The sequence below is a fragment of the Nomascus leucogenys genome, chromosome 16, assembly GCF_006542625.1.
Source record: "Nomascus leucogenys isolate Asia chromosome 16, Asia_NLE_v1, whole genome shotgun sequence".
In the NCBI taxonomy this organism is placed as follows: Eukaryota; Metazoa; Chordata; class Mammalia; order Primates; family Hylobatidae; genus Nomascus; species Nomascus leucogenys.
Window position 1 is genome coordinate 52,298,019 of NC_044396.1, and position 13,667 is coordinate 52,311,685.

The 13,667-nt window shown below is 42.0% G+C and overlaps 2 protein-coding genes across 2 annotated transcripts in view; both read left to right on the forward strand.

Moving 5' to 3' along the window:
- Positions 1–376: 376 nt before the first annotated feature.
- POLR2K (RNA polymerase II subunit K) lies at positions 377–3,770 on the forward strand. Its single transcript, XM_030795058.1, has 4 exons — positions 377–466; positions 1,103–1,172; positions 1,580–1,672; positions 3,044–3,770. Exons 2-4 carry the CDS (start codon positions 1,112–1,114, stop codon positions 3,064–3,066), a joined length of 177 nt encoding a protein of 58 aa, XP_030650918.1. The 5' UTR covers positions 377–466; positions 1,103–1,111; the 3' UTR covers positions 3,067–3,770.
- A 3,855-nt stretch (positions 3,771–7,625) lies between these two features.
- SPAG1 (sperm associated antigen 1) overlaps positions 7,626–13,667 on the forward strand; it is an 83,754-nt gene continuing 77,712 nt past the window's right edge. The window contains exons 1-2 of the mRNA XM_030794906.1: positions 7,626–7,680; positions 12,137–12,278. Coding sequence (XP_030650766.1) covers positions 12,139–12,278 — 140 coding nt within the window. The 5' untranslated portion in view covers positions 7,626–7,680; positions 12,137–12,138. The remainder of the gene's footprint in view (positions 7,681–12,136; positions 12,279–13,667) is intronic.

The following is a 13,667-nucleotide window of genomic DNA, read 5'->3' on the forward strand; positions in this document are numbered from 1 at the left end:
GAAAAGTGTTTTTCTACGTGAAAATCATTGGTGTAGTCGATTCTTCTATGTTCGTCCGAGTAACGGCTAGCCTAGTACTTCTCGGACACTGTCATCTCGGTTTTTCTTCTAATCCTCTACCCTTCTGGAAAAGTGTTACTTTGTACCACTACATTAGTCAGAAACACACACCGCCTTGTACTTGCATAACTGTTAAAATGCTCTGCTTTCCTGCAAAATTAAAATAGCTGGGGACCAGGCACTTAAACCCGTAGAATCTAATAGACAGAAATCCCCTGCTTCACCGCCTTTGCGCAATCCGGGCTGTCTGGCCACGCCTGGGGCGGAAGAGGCGGGGAGAAAGAGATTGAGAGCGAGAGAGACAGCACCGTGCGTCATGTACCAGCGCCGGAAGTTGGTCTCGACACCTAGACTAGCCGGGTTGTATTTGGAAACGCGGAATGAGAAGTTTTTCCGTGCTGTGTAGGTAAGCGAATTGGCGGGTTGGGGTTTGTGGTGGATATTTGGGCCAAAACTGGAAAGACACTTGGGGTAAAAAGGTCCGGTATGGGGGTAGAGTTGAGAGTGGCTGGGGATACAGTCCATGCTATCGCTGTTTTCCCTATTTTCTTTTAGTTTAGATGTGTAGCCAACAGGAGTTATTTCATTGTTCTTCCCTCGGTGAGCCTGTTCCCCTGTTGAGGGATATAATTTTTTTTGGCTAACTTCTGCTAGAGTTTGGGAAAACAGAACTTGTGTTAAACGAGAACGCGAGCTTTACAGTCAGATCTGTATCCCTTTGACTTTTAGTAGCTGAGTGATCCTGCGGAAATTAACGTGTCTAAGTATCGGTTGCTTCATCTGTAAAATAAGAGTGATGTCTCCTAGGATTGTTATGAAGATTATAATGGCCTAACACGTATGAAGTAGTTATTATATCCAGTTTGGGGTAAACGCTCAATACTTGTGTGTATGCGTTTCGTCCTTGAGACCTAACCCATAGGATTTGGGGAAAGGAACAGATTAGGAATTGGGATCTTTTTAGCTTTTCCTGAGAAAAATGGGCCCGGATGGACTTGTGAGAAGCCCTTTTGAGATATTCAGTATTTGAGTCTGATTTCAGGGGCTAACAATGGACACCCAGAAGGACGTTCAACCTCCAAAGCAGCAACCAATGATATATATCTGTGGAGGTAAGAGTAGCACTTACATAAAGTAAGAATATTTTAAGTTTTTTTGAAATTGTTACATTTATTCTTTGCTTAAAGGAGTTACTGGTCTTCAGAGTTAAAAAGTAGAACACTTTAGCAACCATTAAAAAAAAAATCTCGTTGAGGTCTGTAGACCTGGGTTCGTCCTTGGTCTTCCGTTTACTAACAGAAAAAAACAAAGCTCGTTGAGATTTCATTCTCTCTCCTGGAAATGTGCATGGCCTACAACCTTTTTCTTTCCTATTTAATATATTTAATAAAAGCAGCAGACCCTTAAGATTGAGTATATTTTAGTGTTTTGGATTGCCTTAGGTGAAAAATATAGTTAAGATAATTTGTAATATTTTCCTCTTAGGCATTGAGTAAAATTTTTTTTTTTTTAATTCTAGAGTGTCACACAGAAAATGAAATAAAATCTAGGGATCCAATCAGATGCAGAGAATGTGGATACAGAATAATGTACAAGAAAAGGACTAAAAGATGTATCCTTTTAACTATGCTTTCTAAATATGAGGTAGGAGGAAATGAATAATGCTGGGGTTGATAAAGATTAATTTCTGGTTAAAATGATAACTTCCTGGATTACAGTACTTAAAAAACAAACATGATTAGCATTTTCATGGGCCAATGCATAGGCTCTAAATAATCTAAGTAATACTAGTTGATTTTGGTTCTCACAAATTTATTTTTTAGGGATTCTGTTCAGTCAAGCTTGAGGATAGGGATACATTCTGAGAATTGTGTCCTTAAGCAATTTCATCATTCCTACAGAAACCTAGGCCGTATATCCTACTAGACATACACATCTAGGCTATATGGTTGGTATAGCTTATTGCTGCTAGGCTACACACCTGTACAGCATGTTATTGTACTGAATAGACAATTGTAACACAATGTTTTTGTATATCTGAACATAGAAAAGGTACAGCAAAAATAGAGTGTAATCTTATGCAACCACTGTTTATATGTGCTCTATCTTTGACCAAAACGTCATTATGGGTGCATGACTGCATTTATATAAGTGTTCATTCTTGAGCTTGAGTTTATGGACAAGCTAAAGTTCACAAGGAGAAATACAAATATTGTGTATACTACCTAATGCAAAAAGTTGTGCATACAAATTGTTCAAATACTGAGAGTAGGCCCAGCATGGTGGCTCACACCTATAATCCCAGCACTTTGGGAGGCTGCAGGAGTTCCAGACCAGCCTGGGCAACATAGTGTGACCCTATGTGGAATACTAAAATACAGAGTAAATTGTTATGATATAACTAACACATACTTTAATTCGACGGATCATCACCTTTAACATCAGTGTTTTTTTTTGTTGTTTTTTGTTTTTTTTGAGACGGAATCTCGCTCTGTCACCCAGGCTGGAGTGCAGTGGCGCGATCTCGGCTCACTGCAAGCTCTGCCTTCCGGGTTCACGCTGTTCTCCTGCCTCAGCCTCCTGAGTAGCTGGGACTACAGGCGCCCGCCACCATGCCGGGCTAATTTTTTGCATTTTTTAGTAAAGATGGAGTTTCACCATGTTAGCCAGGATGGTCTCGTTCTCCTGACCTCGTGATCTGCCCGCCTCAGCCTCCCAAAGTACTGGGATTACAGGCGTGAGCCACTGCACCCGGCCTGCTTTAGTGTTTTTTGATACATTTTATGGAAAAGGTGGTGATAAAAATTGAAAGTGTTTTTAGTTTATTTAAAAACCAGTTGTCATAGTAAATAGTGAGTTCCATTCTTTTTTGCATTTTAAGTTAAATAACAAACCAGCTTAGTGCAAAGAGAAAGTGACTTTGAAACCTTCAGTCTTAATAATGTTTAAGTACTGTTTTTGTCCTTAACTCAAATTAATACAGTGGTCGTTTTTGATGCTCGATGAAACCTGGGAATTCAGAGGAATGTCTTCACTTATACTTGGATTTGCTCTCTTCACATTTCTGATTGTTGTATAGCTTTCGATTTTGCTTACAGTAGTTTCCCCTTATGTTGAGGGGATACATTCCAAGGCCCCCAGTGAACTCCTGAAACCTCAAATAGTACCAAACCTTTATACACTGTTTTTTCTTTCTATCTCTCTCTCTCTCTCTCTCTCTCTCTACCTATGATAAAGTATAATGTATAAATTAAGCATAGCAAGAGATTAATAATAATGTAATCGAACAATGATAACATACTGTAATAAAAGTTTTGTGAATGTGGTTGGTCTCTCTTGCTTTCAAAATATCTTCTTATACAGTACTCACCTATTTTAGAATGTAGTTGACTACAGGTAATTGAAACCACAGAAAGGGAAACTTTGGATGGGGGGCACTACTGTACTTAGGAATACAACTATATACATATGATTTTATTTTTAAGACCATATTATATTTGGGTATCTACTAATATTTTGTATAAAGCAATTTTTTGTTCCATTACATGACTTTTTGTTTTATTGTATATGTAATCTGACACACAATAAAGGGTAAAGTTGCTTCCCCAAACCACACTTTTAATCAAAAGCTAGAATCATCTGCAGTCCTTGTTAAAAATGCAGGTTTCTAGAACCCTCTGAAGTTCTGATTAAATAAATTGCAAACCACTGTCCTGTGTCACTGTGTTATTTGATATAAAGTATACCATTGTGCTTGGTGTCATTATGCATATGTCATCTTGAGTTCAGTTTTTCATTTATTGCTAGGTATAGGCCTTTCTGTATTTTCATATAATGCTTGATTCTCTTTAAAATCTCAGAATAATGAAGGGAAACTTTAATTGTTTTCTGTAAGGCAAAATCAACCCCAAGCAAAGTGAATGAAGCAGGCTATTAAGCCAAGTGCAGTTTCCCAGGTGTAATCACTTATTAAGGTCAACAGTTCTGCTTTTAGGATATAAAAAGAACAGGCAGTGACTCGGGAGGCTGAGGTGGGAGGATCACTTGAACCCAAGAGTTTGAGGCTGCAGTGAGCCATAATCATGCTGCTGCACTCCAGCCTGATGGACAGAGCAACACCCTGAGTCAAGGGCTGGGGAGGGGAGCATTGGTTTACACTGAATTATTGGATAAATGTTTAAGTCTTCAGCCTCGATCTTTGGGTTGTAGAATTAATGGTCACACCTATATGCTATTCTGTTCAAAGATTCCATGGTTGTGGAATGTCATGTTGGCCAGCCTGATGCACATTTTAAAGATTAGATGTATTCCAACTTTATTAATAGCTATGTCTGTCTTTGACATTCAAAATATTGTCCATAATATTTTGTTTAAAAAAACCTGTATTTTTACTACCATCTTCATATTAAATTCTATAAATTTATTACATGCTATATGAAATACTGCCATGCTCAGATTTTTTTTTTTTTTTAAGACAGGGTCTCCCTCTGTTGTCCAGACTGGAGTGCAGTGGCATGATCATAGCTCACTACAGCCTCCCTCTCCCAGGCTTACACAATCCTCTCACCTCAGCTTCCTGAATAGCTGGGATATAATTTTGGTATATTCCTTCTTGAACTTTTTAGATATGGGAGTCCAATACATGGTATTTCTTTATGACAGTTCCCTAAACAGATAAATCCCCAACTTACAGGATAATATAGTTATACTTCTCTTAACTCTTCTAATTTTAGACTAAGTCCTTTGCATATCAGTAGTTTAATTGAATATTGTTATCTGGTTAACTGGACAGAAGAACTTAATGCAAAAAGTATTACAGCTGGAACTCAGACTGCTTTCAGTCAGCCACTTACCTTTTTGTGCTCCCTTCATCTATAAACTAGAAGTAATTTTACCTCTTACCTACTTAGACAGTTTCAAGAAAAAAACTGATATAAAATTGCTTTTAAAACATTCTTTTGAATTAATTTCTAATTAATATGAAAATCAGTAAGCTTGAGCTTGATGTTAGCACATCACTTGGTACCCTATAAACTGCTTACTGACTGCACACACTGAAAAGCACATCCTTGTCCATGGGAAAAGCACTGAATGGAGATTTGTTCAAATCCAGCCCTGCCCCTCAATGACTCGCCAATTCACTTTATTTCTTTTAACTTCAGCTTCATTATCAAAGCGGAGGAATTATGATTATAAGTAATCATAGGGAGCATAGAGATAACAGTGCTTTAAGACAGCTATCTTAAGAGATTGGAGTGAAAAATTCAAAAATGAAATCAGAAATGAAGCCAGGAGTGGCGGTTCACACCTGTAATCCCAGCACTTTGGGAGGCCAAGGCGGGAGGATCGCTTGAGCTCAGGAGTTCAAGAGCAGTTTGGCCAACATGGCGAAACCCTGTCTCTACTAAAAATACAGAAATTACCTGGGTGCGGTGGTACATGCCTGTAATTCCAGCTAATCAGGAGGCTGAGGCATGAAAATTGCTTGAACCCAGGAAGTGGAGGTTGCAGTGAGCCAAGATTGCACCACTGCACTCCAGCCTGGGCGACAAGTTGCCTCATAATACATAATACACACATGTCCTCACCCTTCCTTAGAATAAGCTCTGTGTAATAAGTTTAGGTGGAGTGGTTATTTGAACAGAGGACTGAAGGATGAGAAAACATTACTGAGACAGGGAAAACACTCCATGTGAAAATCATGGGGTGGAAAGTGAGCTTAATCTTGTTCCCACTTCCGAATCAAGCCCATGTGACTCAAACTTCATGACAGCAGGGATAATGGGAGGAGATGAAGTTGCAGAGGTGGGCAGAGGCCAGCTCACTTAGGGTGTTGTGATTCTAAGCCATTGGGACAGTAAGCAGGAGAGTGACTTGGTCTGATGTGAAGAATTACTAGGCTGTTGTGTGAGGATAGACTATATAGGACAGGTGGCAACAAAGAAACAACAGACCGTCTGTAATAGTTAAAGTTAGTGGTAATGGTGGCTGGGCCAGGGCTGTAGTTGTGGAGGTGGTGAGAAGTATCTGGCTGTGGGTTACATTTTGAGATTGAGCCAATGGGACTTACTGATGGATTGGTTAGTAATTAAGAGCTCAGTAAACAATATGGGCTTTGGTGTAAGGCTTTGGGTCCAAATACGTGCACCACCCCTTGTTACCTGGCTAAGTGACCTTACCAGGCCTCACTTTATCTCCTTGTTTCTTGGATGATATCTTCTTTTATCTCTATGAAGACTAAAGTGATTTTTTTAAATTTTTTATTTATTTTATAGAGCCAGCCTCTCACTATATTGCACAGGCTGGTCTGAACTTCTGGGCTCAAGCAATCTGCCCGCCTTCGCCTCCCAAAGTGCTGGGATTACAGGCATGAGCCACCGTGTCCTGCCAAGCATTAGAATTTTTGCCACTAACAGTGCTTGGTAGCAGACTGCAGGTCTGTAATTTAAGTGCAAAAGGGAAAGAGAAATACATTTACAGAACTGCCAGGCACTGTAAATGAACTTTGATCTTCATCATCTATTTTAACTAGTTTGAAATTATAAAACTGAAATAAATTTCCTGACAAGTAACCTCTATTGTTTTATTCATCCGATTTGTATTAGTATTTTGTCTTATTCACCTTTTCATCCCTGTGCTGAGTATGGTGCCTGACTCATAACCAGCACTCAGAAAATGTGGAATTCATGAAAAGGAAGAGGGAATCTTGTCTTTCATTTACTCTTTTGTTTAAAGAGGAAGAAGTAAGTAAATCTTGGTTGCAATGCACTCTGAAATTTTAATTACATTTTTTGTAGTTAAGTAGGAGTAATCAATTTACGTAGCAGGGAATACAGCAGTCCAGGATAACAGAACAGTAACAGCGTTTTTAAAAAATATTTTATTTATGGGCCAGGTGTGGTGGCTCACGCCTGTAATCCCAGCACTTTGGGAGGCCGAGGCAGGCAGATCACTTGAGGTCAGGAGTTCAAGACCAGCCTGGCCAACACGGTGAAACCCATCTCTACTAAAAATGCAAAAAATATTAGCCGTGCGTGGTGGTGGGCGCCTGTAATCCTAGCTACTCAGGAGCCTGAGGCATGAGAATTGCTTGCACCCGGGAGGCAGAGGTTGCAGTGAGCCAAGATAACACCACTGCACTCCAGCCTGGGCGACAGAGCGAGACTCTGTCTCCAAAAAAATAAATACATAAATACAATAAAAACTTTAAAAAGTATATATATACTTATTTTGTAGAGGCAGGGGCTCACTGTGTTGCCCAGGCTGGTCTTGAACTCCTGGCCTCAAGCCATCCTCCCGCCTAGGCCTCCCAAAGTGCTAGGATTACAGGCGTGAGCCCCCGCGCTCGGCTGATACCAGCGTTTTAACTCTCTACAACAAATTGAAACTCAAACGAGAGGAAGTGGACCTCTCACACCAACTCATGCCCAAATGGTCCTCTGCCAGTTAAGGCGGGGAAGGTGAACCTGGGGCCCTGGGCAGATCTGCCGGACTGCGGGTCAGGGCGTGGCAGAGGCCTAGTCCCCGCCCCGGCCGTCAGCCTGTCGCCTCTGGCTCTTGTGGCGCAGCCAGAGCCGGTGCGGCTGCCGCGACCTCCCCGAGGCGGGGCGCTGAGAAGCAGTGAGTGTCTGTGTGTACCTGCCGGCCGGGAATATAGGACTTGTCGCATCTCAGCCCTTCCCTCCCGGAGCGGGGGCGAGAGGTCGAGGCGGGGGGGCGAAGGGGCGGTGGGCCGCGAGGGAGAGGGAGCCATGGGGCAGACGTCCTTCAAGGCCGGGGAACACACGGGGCTTTCCAGGCCGCGGGGGACGGTGGCGGGTGTCGGGGCGCGGTGGCAACGCTGGAGTTCCCGGGTCCACCGGCGCAGTCAGCCCTGGTGACCCAAGCCAGGGGCTGGGGAGCAATCTGAGACCATTGCGGCTGGGCTGTGGGGCTCCCCAGTCCCGGCGGGTCCTGGCGCCGCTGTACATAGAAACCGTTGCCACGGCGGGAGGATGCCGTTTCTTTTCGGTCTCCGACTGCAGGGGGCGCTCGGCCCTGTGGATGCAGGAAAGAGGGTGCCTCGGTGGGAGAGACCCAGCTTTTCGCGTTAGAAGACTCGAACAGTTTGAACTGGAGGTATTACTAAGCTGGCCACGAAATATGGGAGGTGGATGTGGATCAGGATGATGGAGAAATTAAATTCAGCTAGGACCGAAGGTTTTCCCAATTAGAGACAAAGACTTTGCAAACAGAGGTGGAAGAGTTGTAAAGTATTATAGAACTTGTTTTTTGGAACTTGAGATGGACATTTAGTAGTCTTTTTTTTTTTTTTTGAGACGGAGTCTTTCTCTGTCCCCCAGGCTGGAGTGCACTGGCGCGATCTCGGCTCACTGCAAGCTCCGCCTCCCGGGTTCACGCCATTCTCCTGCCTCAGCCTCCCGAGTAGCTGGGATTACAGGCGCCCGCCACCACGCCCGGCTAATTTTTTGTATTTTTAGTAGAGACGGGGTTTCACCATGTTAGCCAGGATGGTCTCGATCTCCTGACCTCGTGATCTGCCCGCCTCGGCCTCCCAAAGTGCTGGGATTACAGGCTTGAGCCACTGCGCCCGGCCCATTTAGTAGTCTTGAGAAGGTGTATCCTACAGAAAGAAAGAAAAAAAACCATGGTAGTTTTCAAAAAGGATTCTCAGAGAGACTTTGTCCAAAGGTAGTGAGTTCTCTCACTTGATTGTTCAGTTATAGATCCAACTCCTCGTTGTACTCCTTCTCCCCTTCTCACTACTGCACTTGATTAGTCAAAAAAAAAAAAAAAAAAAGGTTCTCAGAGAAATGTTAAAACGATGTTCAGAATGAAATTCATTTGATTAGGTAAGAGTTGGCTCTATCATTTCATGTGTTTTTAATCACATTTTATTGAAATCATAAAATCTCAGGGGTTGCGAAATACCTTCAATTCAAGATAATCTATTTTAATCCCATTAGATGCTTACATCTCTCCCACCAAAGATCCCTCGCTCTTTGGAAAAATCCTCCAAAGGCAACCCATTCTATTCTGGGCAGCATCAACAATTTACGAGTTCTTCATCTTGCTTTCCGGTAACTTCTGCCCTTAAGGCTATCCTTGTCATGGGAGCCATTCATCAATAGGCCCTGCAGGTATGGTGTGAAAGCCGCAGCTAGATCTCATCCTGAAGCCTAAGAACTGTCATCTGTATCTTATACCTAAGTCAAAGCTGGCAGGAATTTGGAGAAGTGGACAGTGTCGTCCTTTTCTGCAGAGGTCTGATATATGACCAGACTCCCAGAGGGCTGAACGAAATACTTCTATGAATTAGACCCATTGCTACTTCTTGTTTTTAAAATCATTGCCCAAGTACAGTGGGTTTTCTTTAACCTTTGACAGTGACCCACAATAAGAAGTATAGTTTACTTTGTAACCTCGTGCATTTATATACACACGTAATTTCCATTTATATAGACATGAAGTAAAAGTTTTTATAAAGCAATATTTACTTTAATATTATATGTCAGGTAGTCTATTTTTTTATTCTATTCCATTTCATTATAAAACAATGTTAATTGCAACTCACTAAATTTATGTGTTGCTACCTGCAGTTTGAAAATCACTGGTACAGTGGTTAAGTATGTGGGCTCTGTAGTTAGCCTATTGAGACTCGTATCCTTAGTTCCCTTGTCGACTTGCTCATTTGTAAAATAGGAGTAATTATTAATATCCTTTATGAGAGAGTTTTTGAAGATCAGGTGAGATAAGCTATGGCACATGGTAATTTAGCTCCATAAATGTTAACTGTTATTACTAATGTCACTTAAAACCTACCCAATACAGTAATTGAGGGATTAAATGAAGTAATATATGTAAAGTCCTTAGAATGGTGCCTAGTACACATTAAGAAGTATATATTTGTTGCTATATTATTATCACTAGCATTAGCAGCAGTATCTTTAAAGTGATGTTCTCCAAGGCCTCCTTATTCCCAATTCAATTAAATTCAGCGAATGTTTCTGAAGGGGTATAGGCACTACTTATTATGTTAGCCCTGGAGCTGTGAGGATAAATAAAATTCTTTCACAATTTAGAAGGGAAGACAAATAAACATAATTCAAATTTGTGCTAAGAGAGAGGTATGTACAGGGCCCGGCACGGTGGCTTACACCTGTGATCCCAGCACTTTGGGAGGCCAAGGCAGGCAGATCACTTGAGGTCAGGAGTTCAAGACCAGCCTGGCCAACATGGTGAAACTCCGTCTCTACTAAAAATACAAACATTAGTTGGGTGTGGTGGCCCATGCCTATAATCCCAGCTACTCAAGAGGCTGAAACAGGAGAATCGCTTGAACCCAGGAGGAGGATGTGGCAGTAAGCCAAGATTGTGTCACTGCACTCCAGCCTGGATGACAGAGCAAGACTCCAACTCAAAAAAAAAAAAAAAAAAAAAGAGAGGTATGTACAGAGTGCCCTTAGAACACAGTTCATTGTGTGGTAGGGAGAAGAAGTAGGCAGGGAGTGGGAAAAAGGATTGTGTTAAGGCAAGTTACAGAAAGGATATTATTATTTATGTTTGTGGTGAATCACAAAGAATGATTGGGATGATAACAGACAGCTAAACTAGCAGAAGGTCATTCAAAATTAACATTAAGAAATCTTAAAAAGCAGTTTGGGCACCACAACCTTCTCTGTCATTGTATTCCAGCTTTGCTTAAGTAGATTAAGTGAGGTAATCTGTGTATGGCACACAGTAATTTAACTCCATAAATGTCAACTGTTGTTATCAGGGACAGAGAATTCAAAATTAGTTGACTTCCTCCGTGGAAAAAAAAGTCTACCTTCTTTTTCTACAGAGGTACCTAGAAGGGCTGGGCGTGATGGCTCACACCTGTAATCCCAGCACTTTGGGAGGCCAAAGCGGGAGGATCACTTGAGCCCAGGAGTTCGAGACCAGCCTGGGGAAAATGGCAAAACCCCATCTCTACAAAAAAATCTAAGAAAAATTAGCTGGGAGTGGTGGCACGTGCCTGCAGTCCCAGTTAGTCAGGAGTCTGAGGTGGGAGGATCACCGAGTCCAGAAGGTCAGGCTGCAGTGACCCACGATTGCACCACTGCATTTCAGCCTGGGTGACAGAGTGACACCATCTCAAAAACAAAAATAAAACACTCCACCTCCTTTTATACAGAAGTACCTATGTGGCAGGCCAGGTCTCACTAACGCAGGCCTCCATAACAATGATTTCAGTACTGACTGAGTGGTTAAGTTAAATATTAAAAGCCAGTGCCCTTATACAAAGGCTGGGATGTAAAAAAAAGCCCACCAAGAGTTTTGCCTAGGCCTTTCCTGGGCCTTAAAGCATGACAAAATAGCAAAGGAATTTTTAACAGGACCCATTTAGGATTAAACAAGTTTTACTGTGGGTCTGAAGAAACTCCCCAGACCCACACAAACAAGTTTATGGGGGGTCTGAAGGAACTCCCCAAACCTCTGTGATTTAGCAGGAGACAAGATAAGGATAATTGCCCCAGCACCTGGACCCATTTAAATTAAGTAAATTTACTGAGACCGCAGAGGAAGGTCTTCAGGACTCAGACTTTAGTTATAAATTAAAAGAAGTTAATCACTTATGTCTTTAGATGAATGCAGTCTTACACATGGGCGTATGGCTTAGAAGGTATATAAGCTCTGGAAAACTTCGTAATTTTGAGTTGGTCTGGCGATAATTTCCAGGCCTTCTCCCTGTAACCAGTTGCAGAAATAAATACTGTCTTCCTCCTCAGTTCATCTGCATCTTGTTATTGGGCCACAAAACTAGCAGGCCAACCCTCAGTTTGGTTCAGGAACACCTAGGCGGGACAGGCGCAATGGCTCATGCCCGTAATCCCAGCACTCTGGGAGGCTGAAGCAGGAGGATTTCTTGAGGCCAGAAGTTAGAGACCAGCCTGGGCAACATAGGGAGACCCTGTCTCTACAAAAAATTTTTAAAAATTCAAAAAACTACAAAGAAGTACCTACGTGGTTACCACTATCCAAATTGAGTGTTATTTATACATTAGATTAATAACTTTTAAATATTGTATTTCAGCTATGACCACCAAAGATTATCCATCATTGTGGGGCCTTGGAACAACAAAAACATTTAAAATTCCCATTGAACATCTGGATTTCAAATACATTGAAAAATGTTCAGATGTTAAACATCTGGAAAAAATTCTTTGTGTGCTCAGGTAAGCATTTTAAAATCATTACATGTTTTAGTATGACAGTTTTAATTATCTTGTTGTTACCTTCTGAAGGTAAAAGCTACATTAGAAATATTGAAGAAAATTCTCAAATATTGAGATTGTTGTTTTTGCCCATGCATGGTAGGTCCCAAAATAGTGGTTTTGATCCTATGGTTAGTTTGGAGAGTTCCACCTAGGTCTACTGCCAGCATGAGACTTAGGCTAATTAATATCCAGGAGGGCATTTTTCTTGCCTTCTCTGCATTTTCTAGGAGAAGGTAAAGTAGCCGTGAAAGCAGCCACTAGGGTGGGGTGTGATGGCTCATGCCTGCAACCCCAGCACTTTGGGAGGCTGAAGCAGGTGGATCATTTGAGCTCGGGAGTTCAAGACCAGCCTGAGCAACAGGGTGAAATCCTGTCTCTACAAAAAATACAAAAATTATCTTGGCCTGTAGTCCCAGCTACTCAGAAGGCTGAGGTGGGAGGATTGCTTGGGCCTTGGAGGCTATAGTGATCCCTGGTTGTGCCACTGCACTCCAGCCTGGGTGACAGAGTCTCAAAAAATAAAAAAAATAAAATAAATAAAATAAAATAAAAAAAGCTATTAGGATTACCGGTAAGCTTATCTCACCAGCCTAGTCTGGTGGTGCTTTCCCACTTCATGTCACCTGACAACAAGGGAGGGTGACCCACCGCACACTGATCACATGGAGGGTGGTGGGGAGGCCTGAAGGTAATATCAGAAGGCAGGGAATTAGGACCTTTTCAGGGTGGAGCCCCATCCTAGTGACTGTCCAACTGAATATACATCAAATGTGGTTGTTTAAAATGCACATTTGAGGGCTCTGTTCCCAGCGATTCTGCTTCAAAAAATCTGGGGTAGGGCCAGGGAACATGTGTTTTTAACAATGGAGCTGGCTGATTGATGTGCAGGTGTTCAAGGAACCCACTTCAAGAAACACTGTCCTGAGGAGTACCAACCTGTGACACCTCTTTTGGATTTCCTTTCTTTTTTCTTTTCTTTTCTCTCTCCCTTCCTTCCTTCCTTTCTTCCTTCCTTCCTTCCTTCCTTTTTTCCTTCCTTCCTTCCTTTTTTGTTTTTTAAGACTGGATCTCACTATGTTGTCCAGGCTGATATCAAACTCCTGGACTTGAGCAATCCTCCTGCTTTGGCCTCCCAAAGTGCTGGGGCCTTGGGTCTCTGGAGCTATTTTCATTTGGATACCAGAGTTCTATTGCAGAAGACACTTGTGGAGCATGAGCTACTTTCCAGGACATCTAGAATTCCTATTACCCTGTGGTGGTTCTTTATTTCCTCTATCCCTATTCCTTATCACTGGGTTCTTTCCTTTTTCTCTTTCATCACCTTTAGCTTCCTGTCTTCCCTGTTGG

Excerpts from the sequence above, each read along its gene's own strand:
- POLR2K (XM_030795058.1), top strand. The coding sequence starts at position 1,112 with ATGGACACCCAGAAGGACGTTCAACCTCCAAAGCAGCAACCAATGATA. Across the intron at positions 1,173-1,579 it reads AATGATATATATCTGTGGAG|AGTGTCACACAGAAAATGAA; the intron begins GTAAGAGTAGCA and ends TTTTAATTCTAG. Across the intron at positions 1,673-3,043 it reads CAAGAAAAGGACTAAAAGAT|TGGTCGTTTTTGATGCTCGA; the intron begins GTATCCTTTTAA and ends AAATTAATACAG.